Source organism: Oncorhynchus mykiss, chromosome 12 (genome assembly GCF_013265735.2).
Source record: "Oncorhynchus mykiss isolate Arlee chromosome 12, USDA_OmykA_1.1, whole genome shotgun sequence".
Taxonomy (NCBI): Eukaryota; Metazoa; Chordata; class Actinopteri; order Salmoniformes; family Salmonidae; genus Oncorhynchus; species Oncorhynchus mykiss.
Window position 1 is genome coordinate 36,906,908 of NC_048576.1, and position 19,799 is coordinate 36,926,706.

The following is a 19,799-nucleotide window of genomic DNA, read 5'->3' on the forward strand; positions in this document are numbered from 1 at the left end:
GGAAAATGACATCTGCTTTGCATGGTATCATAAAGACACCCAAAAGTAATGATGATTGAACAGTGTTGTCCATGTCGGTGTGTTGATTAGGATCGGATCATTGATGCTGGGCCAAAGGGGAACCAGGCCCGCTTCATGAACCACAGCTGCCGGCCCAACTGTGAGACACAGAAGTGGACGGTGAATGGAGACACGCGTGTGGGACTCTTCACTCTCATAGATGTCCCTGCAGGTGAGCGGAGCTTTGGCTTAAGGAGTTTGTGCTATATTACAGCTTTGGTTTTTGGCAACACTTTTCATTATGTAGGCATTGGCAGAAGAACTACAGTACATGACAAAAATGATGTAGACACTTGCTTGTCAAACATTTTAGTTACAAAATCACTGGCTTTAATATGGAGTTGGTCCCCCCTTTGATGCTATAACAGCCTCTACTCTTCTGTGAAGTCTTTCCACAAGATGTTGAAATATTGCTGCAGGGACTTTCTTCCATTCAGCCACAAGAGCATTAGTGAGGGCACTGATGTTGGGCGATTAGGCCTGGCTCGCAGTCGGGGTTCCAAAGGTGTTTGATGGAGTTAAGGTCAGGGCTCTGCGCAGGCCAGTTCTTCCACACCAATCTCAACAAAACATTTCTGTATGGACCTCGCTTTGTGCATGAGGGCATTCAGGACAGGTCCTTCCCCAAACTGTTGCCACAAAGTTGGAAGCACAGAATCATCTAGAATGTCATTGTATGCTATAGCATTAAGATTTCCCTTCAATGGAACTAAGGGGCCTAGCCTGAACCAAGGAAAAACAGCCCCAGACCTATTATTCTTCCTCCATCAATCTTTACAGTTGGCACTATGCATTCCGGCAGGTAGCGTTCCCCTGGCATCTGCCAAACCCAGATTCACCAGTCAGACTGCCAGATGGTGAAGCGTGATTCCACGGCGAGCTTTACACCACTTCAGTTGATGCTTGGCAATGCGCATGGTGATTTTAGGCTTGTGTGCGGCTGCTCGGTCATGGAAACCCATTTTATGAAGCTCCTGACGAACAGTTATTTTGCAGAGGTAGTTTGAAACACGGTAGTGAGTGTTACAGACTAGTTTTAAGTGCTTCGCGCTTCAGCACTCGGCAGTCCCATTCTGTGAGCTTGTGTGGCCTACCACTTCGCGGCTGAGCAGTTGTTGCTCCTAGACGTTTCCACTTCACAATAACAGCACTTACAGTTGACTGGGGCAGCTCTAGCAAGTCAGAAATTTGACGAACTGACTTGTTGGAAAGGTGGCATCCTATGATGGTGCCATGTTGAAAGTCACTGAGCTCTTCAGTAAAGCCTGCCAATATTTGTCTATGGAGATTGCATGGCGGTATGCTCAATTTTATACACCTGTCAGCAACGGGTGTGGTTGAAATAGCCGAATTCCCTAATTTGAAGGGGTGTCCACATACTTTTGTATATATAGTGTATAAGGGTAGCATTGCATCAGGTATATAAGAACAGGAAGTTGCATAATATTTACCACTGTGAGGGCAAAGTAGGCCATAATTAGTGTATTTACAAAACAATTTTCTTACACGTAATTACATAGGTTATTCCATCAGCAGTTCATGTCCATCTCTCCATCACTTGTTGTGGATACTGGTTTATATCTGTCCTCTATGGGTCGTTTTGTCTGTCTCCAGACACAGAGCTGACTTTCAACTACAACTTGGAGTGCCTTGGGAATGGGAAGACTGTGTGTAAATGTGAAGCTCCAAACTGCAGCGGCTTCCTAGGAGTTCGGCCAAAGGTGAGAGGAGACACTGGAACCAGATGTTGTTATTGATGACATTCATCCACAGAATGAATAAGATACATCAATAGTAGAAACAATCATGATAAATTATCTTTCCACAAATCCAAGAGGCCTTTGATACAGTATTCAAAAGAGTAGTCATGTCAATGGGAATGAGATAATTGAATGAAAGGGCCATCTTCAGTTTGGGTTTCTGTGTCTCTATCAACATCCTGACACTTCGTCCTTCCCCAGAACAACCCTCCAGCAGACGACAAGGGCCGCAAACTGAAGAAGAAGGTCCTGGCTAAACGGAAGAACAAGATGGAGGTGACCAAGGAGAGGGAGGACGAGTGCTTCAGTTGTGGGGACGGGGGACAGATTGTGTCCTGTAAGAGACCAGGCTGTCCCAAGGTCTACCACGCAGACTGTCTCAACCTCGCCAAGAGGCCTGCAGGTCAGTGGCACAGTTAGATTCCTGTCAGAGGAGGAGATGATATCGTAGTATTATAGCTCGTAATGGTTTGTTATATTTCCCCTCTGTTACTGTAGGTTTGTGTGATTGAGAATGATATGCATGACATATTTCATGCATTTTCACTGTTTGAAGTCTGCCAGATCCCTGGTTAGCAGTCTCAGTGAGCTGATTACTTCTCTGTGTTACTGCTGATGTAGTTGTGTGTGACTGCCCTTGTCTGATATACTGTATCTATCTCCCTGCTCTGTGCTGCAGGTCGGTGGGAGTGCCCGTGGCACCAGTGTGACCTGTGTGGTAAGGAGGCAGCTTCCTTTTGTGAAATGTGTCCCAGCTCTTACTGCACACTGCACCGCGACGGCATGCTCTTCATCTCCAAGCTGGACGGACGGCTGTCCTGCAGCGAACACGACCCCTGTGGACCAGACCCCCTGGAGCCAGGGGAGATCAGGGAGCACCTACCCGACATCTGTGCTCTCTCACCGGGCCTGGGGGCTGGCGTAGTAATCCCTGGTGCTGCTGCTACAGTCACTACTACAGGGGACCCCGAGCCTTGCCCTTGTCCTGAGTCTGAGTCTTTCCCCCCTCTCCCCAGCTCTGGCCCCATCTCTGGCCCCATCTCTGGCCCCATCTCTGGCCCCATCTCTAGCCCCTTCTCTGGCCCCATCAGCACACCTCTAGCCAGCTCTGAGGCCCCCGATAGCTCTCACCTTTTCCTTCCCCAGTACTCACCCATCTCTTCCTACGAAGATGAGAAAGAAGAAATTGAGGATCCTTTGGGTGATGGAGAGGGGATGGAGGGAGAGTTGGAGGATGGCGAGATGGAGGGTCTTGAGTTGAAAGATGAAGTAGAAGAACAAGTGGAGGAAGAGGAAGAAGAGTAAAGACATAATTTTTCAACAACTGCATGGTGGCTTATCATTCCACACAGTTCATACAGGGTGGAGGGGACATGGACACTGATTAGCCAAACCACAGAATAGCCCCGTCAATCACTGCTCTTATTGTCCAGTGAGCATGTGATTGTCCTGAAGGTCTACCATGTGGGGAGAAGGGCTACTTGCTTGTTCTTGAGGGTGGACCAGAGCTCAGCATCATGTAGATTCACTCATCTTTGTATATAAGGATCTGTTCTTGTCCAGAGGATTTATAGATCTGTGAATTCACACACGGCCTTGTTCAGTCAGACCCCCGAGAAAAAGCAGGATGTTACAATGGAGTCTGGGCTGGTGTGTCGAAACGAAGTAGGATGGAGTTGCTGCTGGACACTGATTTGTGGTCACGTCTAGCGTTTTCCCCCTAATAGTCAAGGTTAGGGTTTGGGGTGGGTACACTGATCCTGGATCTGTGCTTAAGGGCACAATGGAGTATGATGGGAACTGTATTCATATAGCTAGGCCCATTTGGATCTCTTCATGGTTCGTTGTCAAAGCTGCTGGTTTTTGTTTTAGAACATGTTTACACTTCTGCACCTCCTTTTTGAGGACACAGCAACTAACTTATCTGAAGGGACATCTTTTTCAAAGGGGAGACTGAAGAGAAGCGGGACAGTGCTGTCAAAGGCACGGATATCCCCTCATGAGCAAGTAGCCTATAGTGTGTTAGATGAGTCTGTCAAACTGTTTCTCTCTGAAGCAACTCTCCTGCATGGCACAAATGAGTAATGCTGTGAAATGAGTACATCAGCCATGGAAATGATTAGTCACACTATCAACCAGTCCTTTCATCCTTGTCATTGTTGTGCAGTGCACAGTCTATATCCGTATCTGTTTCATGATCATTAATCTACTGTCTCTGCTGCCCCCTGCCTTACCACACCAAATGATACAGACACCTAGACAATACACATGCAATCAAATGGCTTAGTTAGTACATGTGGGTAGTACATCAAGGAGATGGCTTGATATTGAACATGCCCACATCCTAATCCATGACAGCACTTTGCGTTCCCCCCTAACCCTGGCATTGCATCGCCATTAGCTCTTCTGTACTGATATCTGTTTGAGTGCAGTTGGCTGTACTGTAGGTCTTGGAACACAAGCTTCCTCACATGGTGGAGCTTTGTCTAGAAACTGAACTGAACCTTCAATGTGAAAGTGCCATTGTACTCAGCTGTTGAGTACGCTGCTTGACGTAACCTTACATCTAAGATAGCTAGCTCTTGTGTGTGAATTATACTCTCTATGACATATTTATGTAGACCTTTATAACGCACAAATTAAGACGGGACTGATTTATAGTAGTGGCATTGCTGTGTCTCTTTATATCATCCATACTTTCCATTTGAAAGGCTATACTCCTGCCTTTGGTTTAGCACTAAAAATGACAGATCTGTTCTGTTCCCCGGCTAAAATGCTTTCACTACAGTATGTTTGTCTCTATGTGTTTTGTCCCTCTTGAAGCTTGTCTCTGTCTCGCTGTCTTTGTTGTGTCCGTTTTTTCATCTCTACTTATGCCTTTTCAATTGAGTCAATCAGTTTTGGGGTTTCTATGAAAGAAGGGAGGTGAAGTTGGTTCTGGAGGGCCATAGAACAGAATGAAGTGGATTTGCCATTTCCCTGTTATGGGGATGTTGTGTTTCCATTTCTGAAGCTTGCATCATGCCTTTACAATAAGCAATATTTGTAGTGATTAATATTGCCCAATCTTGTAACTTTAGTCGTGTCGAAGTATCTCTAGCAGCCTTTATGTATTAAAACTTAACTGGCTTAGTTTTAATTCATCATGCAAATATGTGCAATTTCTTGCATTTGAATAGAAATCCAACCAGTTTTTTTTTATGATTTGAAAAATGTATGAAACAGTTCGGTCCCTTCTTATCCATATACTGTACTGTGAAGGTCGCCATGGTGCCCACTGCTGTTGCTCCAATATAGAGATACAGGCACCATTGTCACTTGAACATCTTCACCCAGGAGTTATACAGTAACTCATAATTGTATTTTAATAGCACTAAAACACATACGAATTTTAACAACACAGATATAAGATCCTAACTGATTAATACATCTGTTGGAAGAATATTTGGGCCTGTATATAAAAGCTAAATATGATGAATGAAAAAAACATGACCTTCAAATAAGTCTAGAGCCAGAAGATATGCGTTCTCTGGTCTCAGCTCTGTCATCAACCTGTCCAACGAACAAGATCACTTCAACTTTAATACATGTTGGTTGAGTTGCTGTCAACAGATGTGGTAAATAACACTTTATATTGCTGTAACAATATCACAGTCATCAAGCAGATAATAGTAGGCTACGATAGCACAGTAAGAGGAGGTCGAGGGTCATTTCTGGTCACATCACATGAGTCAGAAATCGGTAGAGTAGGGAGACAAAACTCCCAACTATCACCACAGTACTTTGGAACTTGTGATACGATAATGAGCTGTATATCTTTTTCTACATGGTCAGTTACCCCTCCGTCCTCTTTGAAGGGTTGTCTGATAATGCACAAAGAGTTGGGAGGCTGTATCACTGTTTATATACATTCATACACATGTAACAAAGCTTCTTTTTTTGCTGTCATGCTTCTTAGCTTCTGACTCCCTTCCCTCTCTGCCTTATTCAGACATGTGTAATTAATCTGTTCAAAATGTAACCGTTGAGAGTTCAATAATATCCTTCTGCCTTGTGAGGAGATTGAAAGGTGTTGTATTTCTTTGTACATAATAAAGAAAAAGCTAAGTTGCAATCACATGATCTGAACGTTTTTCTTCAACTGTTTTTGGCATTTTGATTTTGGACCGAGTTTGTATTGTTATTTTTCAGAAGGTACATTTAAGTTAAAAGCAATCTTACTGTAATAACAATGAACAAATTATTGCATTGGGCTGGGGTAGATAATAATCCACATTAGAGGTGCTTATGTTATAGCAACTGGCTTTAGCAGTTGTTTTTAGTTTTAGCTCAGTGTACTGTTAGCCTTGTTAATAAAACTGACCGCTGTGCTCACCCCTGTTTCACCTCACATGTTGCTTGGAAGTTTTCATAAACCTTAGCCAAATACATTTAAACTCAGTTTTTCATAATTCCTGACATTTAATCCTAGTAAAAATTCCCTGTCTTAGGTCAGTTAGGATCATCACTTTATTTTAAGAATGTGACATGTCTGAATAATAGTAGAGAATTATTTATTTAATATTTTATTTCTTTCATCACATTCCCAGTGTGTCAGAATTTTACATACTCAATTAGTATTTCGTAGCAGTGCCTTTAAATTATTTAACTTGGGTCAAATGTTTCAGGTAGCCTTCCACAAGCTTCCCACAATAAGTTGGGTACATTTTGGCCCATTCCTCCTGACAGAGCTGGTGTAACTGAGTCAGGTTTGTAGGCCTTGCTCGCACACGCTTTTTCAGTTTTGCCCACAATTTTTCTATAGGATTGAGGTCAGGGTTTTGTGAATGGCCACTCTAATACCTTGACTTTGTTGTCCTTAAGCCATTTTGCCACGACTTTGGAAGTATGCTTGGGGTCATTGTCCATTTAGAAGACTCATTTGTGACCAAGCTTTAACTTTGACTGATGTCTTGATGTTGCTTCAATATATCCACATAATTTTCCTGCCTCATGTTGCCATCTATTTTGTGAAGTGCACCATTCCCTCCTGCAGCAAAGCACCCCCACAACATGATGCTGCCACCCCCGTGCTTCATGGTTGGGATGGTTTTCTTCGGCTTGCAAGCCTCCCCCTTTTTTCTCCAAACATAACGATGGTCATTATGGCCAAACAGTTCTATTTTTGTTTCATAAGACCAGAGGACATTTCTCCAAAAAGTATGATCTTTGTCCCCATGTGCAGTTGTAAACTGTAGTCTGGCTTTTTATGGCAGTTTTGTAGCAGTGGCTTCTTTCTTGCTGAGCGGCCTTTCAGGTTATGTCGATATAAGACTCGTTTTACTGTGGATATAGAAACTTTTATACCCGTTTCCTCCAGCATCTTCATAAGGTCCTTTGCTGTTGTTCATCTCCTAGGAGACAGAACCCGTCTCCTTCCTGAGCGGTATGGCGGCTGCGTGGTCCCATGGTGTTTATACTTGCGTACTATTGTTTGTTCAGATGAACGTGGTACCTTCAGCTGTTTGGAAATTGCTCCCAAGGATGAACCAGACTTGCGGAGGTCTACAATTATTTTTTTGAGATCTTGGCTGATTTCTCTTGATTTTCCCATGATGTCAAGCAAAGAGGCACTGAATTTTAAGGTAGGCCTTGAAATACATCCACAGGTACACCTCCAATTGACTCAAATTATGTCAAGTAGCCTATCAGAAGCTTATAAAGCCCATAACATCATTTTCTGGAATTTTCCCAGCTGTTTAAAGGCACAGTCAACTTAGTGTATGTAAACTTCTGACCCACTGGAATTGTGATACAGTGCATTATAAATGAAATAATCTGTCTGTAAACAATTGTTGGAAATATTACTTGTGTCATGCACAAAGTAGATGTCCTAACCGACTTTCCAAAACTATAGTTTGTTAACAAGAAATTTCTGGAGTGGTTGAAAAATTTGTTTTAATGACTCCAACCTAAGTGTATGTAAACTTCTGACTTCACCTGTATATGATATAGTGAAGTTAAACAATATTGCGTGCAGCGGTCAGTCTGGTTGACCAGGCTAATGTACTGTAAGTGTCACACAGACACACTGACAAAGAGACTTGCAGAAATGGAATCTTTATTTTTCCAATTTACAACATGCTAAAAAACACAGTCACTGGAGTCCACACAATGAATGATCATATCAGCAGACTCTGTGGACCTGTAGTGTTGGAAATATATGCATGTTATCTACAAGGCCTCAGACAGATGTGGGACTGCAAACAACATCTGGCTTCATGCTTGTACACATTGCACCTTCTAGTAAACCATTCAGAAAATGAAATATGTGAACTATCCCTCTTTCTCAGGCAGGTCTGCGCCCTTGGGGAGTGACAACATAGAAGATGCTGCGTGTGTAAACAATAATGGAGCCTGCTATACACCGCTAATGATGGATATGTGATTCATTACTCAAGGGAAAACCATTGCTGCTGCTTACTACTAGTCTCCTACATGCACAACTTCAGTGGGACTGAGAAAAACCCTCAGTGAGGTTTCAGTATTTCCTCTCGTTTATCTTTGCACTCAAATTCAATAGTAGTTCTAACTAAGCTAATTTGAACACACATTGGTAAAATCTAGTAAAAATCAGCCATTGGCTAGACTGTCTCAAAAGGTCAAAGGTGTCTCAAAGTGTAAACATTAACAATACATTCACAGAAAGTTTCAACTTCCCATTGTGTGTGAAGTAACGACAATGGTCAGCCACGGTTTGATGAGGTGTCTGTAAAACATTAAGTTAGTGACTTGCTGGATATTAAATACATTAGCTACACATAGCTGTCTGTATATAGGGTTTCTTTTTGCAATGGCATTATATAGTACTTTTAGCCATGGCGACGTAACTCTCTTATTACAACATTTACCCATAAACTTTTTCCTGTGTTGGTGCATTCCATATACGTTGAACTGTATGAGAGCTTATGACAACAGAAAAATATATGTTACATGACAATAAATGTGCAGGTACATAGTATGGCAAGTCCATTGCAACCTAGAGTAGACAATGAAAATAGTCTATAGTTTAAAGCCCCAAAACCCACAGAATGGTCATTGAAATCAAGTACTTAAAAAGCACACTCACTCAAGGCATTTGATTATGGGATAAAAGCTATACATGTCATTGGCATAATTCATTTATATAAGGGAAAGTTTGAGATTTACTGGGGTGGGGTGGTCCAAAATATGGGTGTTGTCTAACGTTTTTTCTTTCTTTATTTTTGCTTTTGGGAGGGTTGTTTTTATTGGGCACAGGGGAGGGTAGTGTGTTGTTTCCCTGGTTTACATTCGTCCCTTAGCAGGTTTTACTATATAATTTCTTCCATCCTAGACAAATGTCCTCATCCGCTTGCATGCGCCTCCCTTATATCAAGTTGCTTTGGTACTTCTCTTATGCACTATGCTTTTCCGTGAGCTACCTTTTACTATACCACAGGTCAGTATAGTATACCAGTCTATACTGCCTTCTATCCACCATTCATAGTGACAATAGCGCGAGGTGGATCATTTGCCCAGATCTACAATAGGCTAACTAGCATCATACCACAGATAAAATCATTCAAAGTTGCACCAATTTTCACTATCAGCAAAGAGGCCAGGTGGGTCATTGCGCATGAAAGAACTGTGAAGAAATGAGACACGCAACTCAAAAAGCTCCCCTAGTCATCTGGTTCTGGGACAATTATGTTTCAATTATCCTACATAGACTAGCCTATAACACCGCAATGCAATGAGATATTGCATTATTGTTTTCAAGTACAAAATTCAACTCTAGGCTATAAACTGCAGTGAAAATGTTATTTAAATAATGGTGCAAAAGCCCTGTGATTTGAATGTTTCATTCCATTTGGATCACTTGTGGGTCTACTCGCCTGTTAATAAGGTATAGAAAGGCAGAGTAGCAGGCCAGTTTGGCTATATTTTAAGTTCTGATACTGATATGCATTGTCTGTTGCGGATCATCATTCTCCCAAGTCATTCTTTAATAGAAATGTGGCCACATATGCTCCCAGCAGGCCATTATTCAGGAAAGCTTAACGCGTGCTCTGCCTCAAGAGATCCATCCCAGTGGCTATTCCTCACGCACCTAGAACCTAACGCTTCAATGTAGCCTAAATATTTGTCATTTAACTTCTTAAAATGTATGGAATTTTATGTGTGGCATAAACACAACCAGTCACAATGTTTTAATCAAAAGTAGGCTACCTGCGCACGTTCGTCCTAAATGTAATTCCAGCATCCAAACTGTGCAGCAGCCATTTGATGAAAGGAAAGAGACATATGTTTAACACCAAAAAGTGTAATGACATTTGGAGACTGCCAAGCCAAGCCTTCGATACTGGGTAGGCCTGCAAGGTAGGGCAGGATCTAGGCCTATTTTCTGTTTGTCGAGATTGACAGTATATTTCATTGTAGTGTTGAAAACACAAACCATGAACTTGAAGCGCCTGAAATGGGTATGCTTTGCTTATGGGTTGTGTGGTGCATTGAAATTAGATTTCTAGCTAGCTGAGCATTGTCTGCAGCCGGCTCTGATCGTAGTGCATCGACTGTGCCACAAAACCATGCTGAAGTGGCAAAGTCGATATCCACATTTATAAACACAGTTATTGTTATTTGTGGTCGTACATTTTTTTTCCTGACACCTCGAGTTGGACACTCTAACCCCCCCCCCCCCCAGTAAACTTTGAACTGTCCCTAAATGGCCCTATACGGCCTCTATCCAACTACATAAACGCAGCGACAGAGTAGTTGTCACACATAGTTCTACGTATATTTGTTTGGCAAAAATTTGGGAATGGATCGTATGCGATGCTCCGTTGCTCTGTTTGCATGAAGTGTGTAGCGGCATTAAGGTGAGTTGATAGACACTAAGGAAAACAAGGCTTTTTTAAAAGTGGGGTTGAAGTGCTATTTCCTTGTCTGCTTCATTCCGATATCCCCCTTGGCAGGTATTTTGTCCTGAGAGAGGGGAAGTCCAATCATTATGAGCACTCCTTTAAATGCAGTGAGCATTTAGCCTTCTATGGCACAACTGAAAAAAGCAATCAAAAAAACACAGTACTGCTTGGACTCCTCTCTTTCTTTCTCTGATTTTAAATTAACAGGCTCCAGGTGGGATGTCTAGCATCCATCCAACATTTCCAGGTTGGTTTTAGGGCAAGTGACTGCTGTCTACTAGTAAAGGTTTAATTGTGGCAGCAGGAATAGAAATAAGAGTCCTTCTTCTGACCCAAGTCAATACCTGTCTCTTCTGTAAAGAGAGAGCAGAGAAGTATCAACCAGACCTATTCAGGAGAGCAATTATTCACCACAGTAGAGATTGAGAATGATAATTCATGACAGTAATACTACCATTGCAGACTAAATGTGCACTGACAGCTAAACTATAGAAGCAATATCTAAGAAGAGAGACAAAGTCTCACCGGTCATGAATTGGAAGGAGATGCTATTAAAGTCCTCTGCAACTTTTTGGAACAGCTCATCTGGAATGTGGTTAAAAGAGAATATGAGTCTACTGCTGCAATGAATATTTTTGGGAAATGTAGTTTTATGAGACTATACACTAGATTTGAAATGAACTGGCCATATGAGGTGTCACTTACCCACGTTGTTGCCTGTTTTACTGGATGTTTCAAAATGCTGAGCCCCAATCTCTGTAGATGAGAATGTTGAAAGAATAAACATAAACTACTCTAAAACAGCCAGTCCTTATACTAATCTGCCAGTGTAAAAAGGGCTTTATAAATAGATTTGATTGATTGATTGATTGATTGATTGCTTGATGTCTGGTAAGACACTCAGACTCCATGATTAAGTGGGAGTTAGTGATGATGATTATCATAGCAATTTACCATCAGCAAAGTCCTGAACGTCATGGTAGTCTACTTGCCGCAGGCCCCGGTCACTCTCAATCAGGTCAACCTTTGTGCCACACAGGTATATCTTGCAGTGCTTCAATTGAGGTCATAGAGGAAATTGTGAGCAGTTACATAGGATAATTTACAGGGCAATACCCATCATGGAAAGTGAGTTGTGTTTTTATAAAAGGGTCTCTAACCTCTTCACAGTTTTGCACCTCCTTCACCCAGAATTTAGCTCGCTGGAAACTGCTGGTGTCTGTCAAATCTACAGGAGGGAAAGTCACACAAATAAAGATCAATGAAAACACAAAACTTGACTAAAACATGATATGTTTTCATAGTAATAAAAGTATATTCAACCTAGAATATTCTGTATTACTATTACTAGATAGTACTGTTGCAATGTAAATCAGCCCATAAAAACCACACTAAAAACAGAACCAGCTACAACCAAAAAAGAAACAGAACAAATTGAGTCATCAACTGTGGTAAATGCCTCATCAGATATTTTCCAAACCATGAAAATTCCCCCAATGAGGGTTATATGAGTGCAGGACACGTGAGCACAATTCACAACATGCAGAGATGTTAATTGCTCTCAACAAGAATTTCCTCAATGAAACATTTTGGATATAAGAACTCCATAGTAGCAAAATAAAAATAAAACGTAGACAATAACAAAAAAGTAAACAATAATAAACCTAGACAGAGTGCTACTGACAGTGTCATTCCATGGGGATTAGGATTTACCATAGCAGACAATGGCAGCCCTGGCTCCTCTGTAGTAGATTCTACTCATAGCCTCGTAGCGCTCTGATCCAGCCGTGTCCTGGGTTGCAGAGAAGGAATCACTTATAGTGATCCACACATAGCCAGTAGCTACCCCATATCAAGCTACGATGGATTCATTAATTTATTTTCCAGGGATTATAATTCACATGACAGTGCCATAAAGCGTATAGAGACTCATGCAAATGTATTTGCCATTGTATTTTACGTAGGATGACATCAGTCATCGTCACTCACCCATATTCCCAGGGTAACCACCTTGTCTCCCACCTGGATTGGTTTGGCAACGAATGCAGCCCCAATAGTCTATCGAAGAAAGACAGATTGCAAGAAAAAAATGTAGCCAGTCAAATATTGAGAAAGAATCTTCACACACAAGCAGAGAGAGCCTCCCACACATCCAGTTGGTATCACACACTGTCCTAGGAAATTAATTGATACTCACGTTCTGGTAGGGGCCGACGAGAAAGCGATGGTGGACATATCTCTCTACAAGGCTGGTCTTACCTACACTCTCCTTCCCAAGCATAACTACTTTGGCATCCACACGCATTGTCATACTGCACAGGACCAGGATGAGATAGGAGAGGAGGAGCAGGAGCAGGAGAGGGGTAGACCAGGATGCTGAAAAGCTGTGCAACAGAAAGAGAGACAATACAATTCGTATTTTATTCAGCAACAAGTAGCTAGTAAGATTAAGTTGGGCCTGTAAACCCATGCTACGTGAAGAAACAAAACTGCTGTAAAATGTGGTATTAAACTGTCTGTTCAAGCTTGGTCCCTAATGTAATCTCCAATTGAAAATAACTTTTTTTTTTTTTTTGAAGTGACACTCAATTTAATGGGTGGCTGCCACCCACCGCACCAACAGAATGACGGGTTAATCTGCTAGTCGGAACTAGGAAACTGACATTTCCGATTTACTAACAGGTTGTAGTTATACACGTGCCGCATTGAACCAGTTAGCCAGTCGGACATCTCCGAGTTTCTTAGTTCAGAGTAGTATGTGAACGCGCCAACTGTATCATAAATTGCGAAAGCAGAATTTGTTCCAAGAGAGCAGCATACATTTCATGTCATTATATTTGTGGCTCCTGTCAACAATTTCCAAGTTCAAATGGGCATGGGTGTGTAGCTAGATAGTTAAAATACACGTAATGTTACCAATACGATAACGTTAGAGAGGTCAACAATCAACAAAATGGTACACACAATTAGCAGACCTGAAAGATAACACAAAATGCGAATTAACTGTTCGCTAGCTAGCTTGACAGTTGCAATAGTATTATTAGCTAGCTAGCCAACGTTTGCCATCAAACGTTTCATTAGCTAATGATGACTTGCTATGTAACGTTTTCTAAAACCAAAACACTTACCTGCTTGGCAAACTCAGCTAAATGTGTTCAAATTGAAGAATGAGAACCGAGTCGGATTATACTAAACTAAATGTAATAGCTAGCTCTTATGTGAACATTTCGTTACAGTTAAAGTTAGCTATCTAACTAGCTGGCTAGCCAGTGTTTGAGCCACTCGAGGTTGCTCTTGTTGTTGTCAGCTTACGCAACGTCAATTGTACTACAAACTAAAATTACAAGCAACAGAAAGATCCCTAACACGTACTGTATATTGTCTATGACATTGCTATGCCGTATGGCAAATCTTACTCGACATGCATTTCTGGCAGGCTCAACCTCATTCGTTAGCTTGCAAGAGGCTTTGTTATGGGGAACTACTTAGAGGAGAGACATTCTACAGAAGAAATAAAGGTTAAATAAATAAATAAATATACAGGATGTGATGTCATTAATCACCATTACGATGACGTCATATTCAAAGTCCCCCTTTTTTAACACAAAATGGTTCAAATCATTTTAATTACAGTTAAATGTTGTTTGATATAAAAAAATATATAAAAAACATGCCCAACTCACCAGGCAAGATGAGCATTCTTCAATCAATTACGGTCATATGAGTTGCTCCCAAAATTCTGATTTGAATGTATTTATGCTTTGAACATTTTATATAAAATAGATGAATATGTGAAATATGCATCAAATTGATGTAGTACATTTCTCAAAACTACAGTTCCAACACAAAGCCCATTGATCATTATTTATTGTAGTTCTTGTCTCTCATCATCATTGAACCTCTGCTACATGTCAAGTATTAGCTTAGAATAGCAACGTCGATTGAATATAATGATTAGAATTAAGGACTGGCTCAAAACGTGAGAAAATAACTAACGACCAGCACTCTTTTAAAATAGTGCAGGCTGAGTTTGCTACCACCCTTACGAAAAAAGACTGCAGTCAGAGAGCAGTATAACTGTAGTACAATGCAGTTAAAGTGCAGTCTAACTGCATTATGTTGTAAATACTGCGTCCAAAATAACAGTTTTTTACTACAGTAATTTTCAGTATAACGGCAGTTACAGTGAAGTATTTTGGACGCAGTAATTTCAGAATAACTAGGACGCAGTAATTGCAGAATAACTACACTGTAGTTATTCTGCAATTACTGCGTCCAAAATATCACAGTCGACTGCAGATACTGCACTTTTAATCTTTTTTTGTAATGGCAAAAACGGTGTATAAATGCAAGAATGCCCCCGAACACAGGTATTATCTATCGTGTGACAACTCCTCCCAAGGGCTGTGTCCTGCCGGGAATCAGAACATCCATTGTCGCAACGTTCGAGTGCAATGAGTTTCTGCTATTAGTAGGCCTACATAAAAACATTCTGCTTATTTGTCCATATGGTACATAGTTAATGAGATCATGGTTTGTTTTGGGACTCGTGAGTTGTCACACGATAATTCCCGGGTTCTCAGGTATTATTTCTTAAGTAATACATTTCTCAAAACTACAGTTCCAACACGAAGCCCATTGGTTAAAACTGCATAACAGTGTATTTTTGGTCTCTGTGATTGGTGCATTGATCCCACCCTCGAAAAGCCTCATGTCCCAGTACAGTCCCAACCAAGCAGAGAGAAACAAACATGGCTGATACAGAGGGAGCCGAGGAAATTTATCCAGGAATTTTGCAAGAAATTTTTACTTCCCCGTTGAATTTGAGTCTGCTTGGCCTCTGTATATTTCTTTTGTACAAAATCTTCCGCGGAGACAAACCTGCAGATATGGGCGAGGTCGAGGAACCTCTGCCTAAACTCAAGAAAAGGGATTTCACGTTAACTGAGCTGCAACCGTACGATGGGCTGCAAAATCCAAGAATTCTCATGGCTGTCAATTTTAAGGTGTTCGATGTAACCAGAGGAAAGAAATTCTACGGGCCAGGTAAAATACGTTTGTTTTCATGTGCTGTCCGTCGAGCAAGGACTTGGCTATTTCCGCCTAGAATAATGGTTGGCGCAACTGTAGCCAAGTGGCTTGCTGGTCTTTCGATTGTATTACTAAATGTGTTATTTATATGTATGTGTGTATATTACTAAGTTGTTACATTGTAACTGCGACCATTCTAAAACGCCACTCCACCTCTCTCTTATTCATGAATCATTTACCCAGGTTTGAATTTCACAACACGCGAGCTGCTAGTGACGTAGTCAGTCTAGTTGGCATGTAACCTCTCACCGAGTTGATTGATCCTGCACTGTCACGCAACCCTCCTGAGGAACGCCCTCTCTGAAAATATGTATAAATTGCAGTATTTTCAGTCTATTATAGTCTATGTCCCTTATTGCTGCTCCTCGTTTATTTATGATGTTGTGTTTCAGTTGCCTTCATTCCATTTTAAAATAAATAGTTTGACACAGGTGAATGCCTTGCACAAAGGTTTAAAATGAAATTCAGCCAGACCAGATGGTTGCACAAAGTTAGGCTTGTTGAGGCCTATTAGAGAGCAATGCTAGTTCTCATGTCACAGATTCAGACTGTCCCTTCTATCAGCCTCAACATCTATAAAAAATGGGTTACTGTTGGGGCTATCTCTGAAGCTGTCATAGAATACAGTCAGCTATGTCTGTTGGAGAGCTTGTGGAATTTAATTTACACTATAAAACTGCATACTTTCAGAAAATGGTAGTCATCGGCCAATGTATACACACTGATAGTTTATTAGAACCTGTCTATTCACAATCACATTTTAGTTCATAAAATACTTGGCTGAATTTCAAATCAACCTTTATGTCTGTGTGATGGTTTCCAGAGGGTCCCTATGGAGTGTTTGCTGGTAAAGATGCCTCCAGGGGCCTGGCCACATTTTGTCTGGAGAAGGAGGCCCTGAAAGACACCCACGACGACCTCTCGGACCTCAACGCCATGCAGCAAGAGAGCCTCAACGAATGGGAGACCCAGTTCACTCGTGAGTTTATGCAGGAGTTGATAGAAGTTGCTACAAAACACTGGTTTAAATTCTGATACTGTATTTTCTACTTCTATCTCAAGCGGAATGAACCTCTTGCAGTGAACATCACACACACCACTCAACAGTCTTTAAAAACAAAATGTTTTTATTTAACTAGGCAAGTCAGTTAAGAACAAATTCTTATTTACAATGATGGCCCAGTGGAAGTTCTTCATGCCCCCGAACAGTTTTGATGGCTTAGAATGATTGGTGTTTAAAATCCATTTCTGTATTGTGCCTCAGGGCATAGCTAGTGTTTGTGTGATCCAGTCTTTTTGTGCTTTAGTCAGCTCCTCTGTGTTCCTCAGTTGAATGGCTTGGCAACGACAGAAGAGTTCGCACAAGCAATAGTATAGTGCCATGCCAGGGCATAATGTAATAGTACTTTGCATCAAAATGACTCCTTTTGATACACTTTTATCTACATTCCATTGAGTAGTGCTGTGAATTTAAAACCACACATGGGAGTCTTTCTGGGCCAAGGCTGATCTCCACCCAGTGATTACCATGTCCTTGATAATGGCTCTGATGTTGTGTCTGGTGAAGGTCTCTGAGGGACTCGATGTAATTTTCTTCTTCTTCCTGTCTTTCACAGAAAAGTATGACTACGTCGGCAAACTTCTGAAAGCTGGAGAAGAACCTACCGAGTACACAGATGACGAGGAGGTCAAGGACAAAAAGAAGGACTAGAACTCAAGTACACAAGGGAAATTCAGATGCCTTAATTTTTTCAGGATAATGTGATGGATATTGCCTTGTGTTGCTGCATTTGAACGCAATGCTTTCTCCTGTATGGTTTTTGTATTATCACATTTTCATGGACCATCGCCTCTTATGCTAATTTCAAATGCTACAGACCTTAATTTACCAAAATCTAGTGGATTTTTGGTTAAGGTTTGAATAATTCCTTAATTCTGTGGTGTCTTTGTAAAGTTATATAGGTACTATTAGGTGTCATGTAGATGCTGATGGAAGATCTATTACTGTAGATTGAGATGAACGTATTTCATTTTTGTAATCATGAGATGACCACAGATTTTCAACACAAGCAGATAACATTCCATCAGAAATATTGTGTTTGTTTTTTGGCTCTGGTGTTAGAGTATCTATAAAAAATTCTGAGTTATCCATCACTAAGCATAGCTAAATATCACATACTCGGTCTGACTGAACTGCAGTTAGTTTCTCATATGCGTTAGAGAAGATCGTGCTTGATATAATCACTTTAGCATTCACTTTCAGCATAACTTTGTAATAATAACACAATTGGTCTGATAATTCCACACACTGCTAGTGTAGGGCTTGCACTGGATGAAGTATGTTTTAGGATGCTCATACTGTAGCACAAAATATAAAAAATGTTGAGTGAACTAAGGTGCTTCCTGTACCAATTATGTATGCCATGGCAAATACTCCCTGGAATTGGCCAGAATCTGGACTCAAATACTGGTAAACACAGGAAACACTCTACAAAATACATTACAAAGGAATGTCCTAGTTTGTGTGATCATGACACTGATATTTTGATATGATAAATAAATCTACCCAAATGTTTAATCAACCTGTGTATGGTGTTTGTCAGTGTTTTTTGTTGATGTGTGTTTATGAATGTTGGGCCTGAGCATGATATATTCAGGACACACTAGTGACGAAGCTCTGGATTGATGATGGGCATGATTGTGTGCATGGAGCCCACCTGAAATAATAGGTGTTTTTTTAGTCTATAATTCTGAACAGTATTTACTCAGTGGTGGAGAAAGTATTTTCCAATTGTCATACTTGAGTGAAAGTGAAGATACCTTTAATAGAAAATCACTAAAGTAAAAGTGAATATCATCCAGTAAAATACTACTTGAGTAAAAGTCGAAAAGTGTTTGGTTTTAAATATATTTACAGTGCATTCGGAAAGTATTCAGACCCCTTGACTTTTTCCACATTTTGTTACGTTACAACCTTGTTCTGAAATAGATTTTCCCCCTCAATCTGCACACAATATCCCATAATGACAAAGCAAAAACACATTTTGACATTTAAGCATATGTATAAAAAAATATCACATTTACATAAGTATTTAGAATCTTGACTCAGTACTTTGTTGAAGCACCTTTTGCAGTGATTACAGCCTCAAGTCTTCTTGGGTATGACGCTACAAGCTTGGCACACCTGTATTTGGGGAGCTTCTCCCATTATTCTCTGCAAATCCTCTCAAGCTTTGTCAGGTTGGACGGGAAGCGTAGCTGCACAGCTATTTTCAGGTCTCTCCAGAGATGTTCGATCATGTTTGATCCCCAGTCTGATGTCCTGAGTGCTCTGGAGCAGGTTTTCATCAAGGATCTCTCTGTACTTTGCTGCACTCATATTTCCCTCAATCCTAACTAATCTCCCAGTCCCTGCGGCTGAAAAACATCCACACAGCATGATGCTGCCACCACCATGCTTCACCGTAAGGAGTTCCATCTTGGTTTCATCAGACCAGAAAATCTTGTTTCTCATGTTCTGACTCCAAGGGGGCTGTCATGTGCCTTTTAATCAGGACTTCTGGCCACTACCATAAAGGCCTGATTGATGTAGTTTTGCAGAGATAGTTGTCCTGGAAGTTTATCCCATTTCCACAGAGGAACTCTGGAGCTCTGTCAGAGTGACCATTGGGTTCTTGGTCACCTCCCCGACTAAGGCCCTTCTCCCCCAATTGCTCAGTTTGGCCGGGCGGCCAGCTCTAGGACGAGTCTTTGTGATTCAAACTTCTTCCAGTTAAGAATGATGGAGGCCACTGTGTTCTTGGGGACCTTCAAAGCTGCAGACATTTTTTGGTACCCTTCCCCAGATCTGTGCCTCGACACAATTCCTTCAACCTAATGGCTTGGTTTTTGCTCTAACATAAACTTCTTGTGGATTTTATATATTGGTTGGCAACCAACGTTAAGGTGCATTACCGCCAACAAC

At 41.1% G+C, this 19,799-nt stretch overlaps 3 protein-coding genes across 6 annotated transcripts in view; 2 read left to right on the plus strand and 1 right to left on the minus strand.

Annotated features, from left to right (window-relative positions):
• nsd1b (nuclear receptor binding SET domain protein 1b) overlaps window positions 1-5,942 on the plus strand; it is a 33,678-nt gene extending 27,736 nt beyond the window's left edge. For both annotated transcript variants that reach the window (XM_021623636.2, XM_021623635.2), the window contains exons 20-23: window positions 91-232; window positions 1,675-1,781; window positions 2,022-2,223; window positions 2,500-5,942. In XM_021623636.2, coding sequence (XP_021479311.2) covers window positions 91-232; window positions 1,675-1,781; window positions 2,022-2,223; window positions 2,500-3,125 — 1,077 coding nt within the window. In that variant the 3' untranslated portion in view covers window positions 3,126-5,942. The remainder of the gene's footprint in view (window positions 1-90; window positions 233-1,674; window positions 1,782-2,021; window positions 2,224-2,499) is intronic.
• Window positions 5,943-7,903: 1,961 nt separating this feature from the next.
• On the minus strand, window positions 7,904-14,276 carry rab24 (ras-related protein Rab-24-like). Of its 3 annotated transcripts, none has more exons than XM_036936706.1 (9): window positions 13,873-14,276; window positions 12,942-13,128; window positions 12,734-12,802; window positions 12,458-12,536; window positions 11,905-11,972; window positions 11,699-11,798; window positions 11,450-11,500; window positions 11,270-11,329; window positions 7,904-11,097 (listed from the first exon to the last, which is right to left on the minus strand). In XM_036936706.1, the coding sequence occupies exons 2-9, from the start codon at window positions 13,053-13,055 to the stop codon at window positions 11,033-11,035; spliced, it is 606 nt and encodes a 201-aa protein (XP_036792601.1). In that variant the 5' UTR covers window positions 13,056-13,128; window positions 13,873-14,276; the 3' UTR covers window positions 7,904-11,032.
• Window positions 14,277-15,468: 1,192 nt separating this feature from the next.
• On the plus strand, window positions 15,469-18,417 carry pgrmc1 (progesterone receptor membrane component 1; the record flags this gene model as incomplete). The annotated part of the gene is given in 3 exon segments (NM_001124444.1): window positions 15,469-15,790; window positions 16,659-16,814; window positions 17,452-18,417. Coding segments are annotated over 3 exon segments (546 nt in total). The 3' UTR covers window positions 17,547-18,417.
• Between the last annotated feature and the right edge of the window lie 1,382 nt (window positions 18,418-19,799).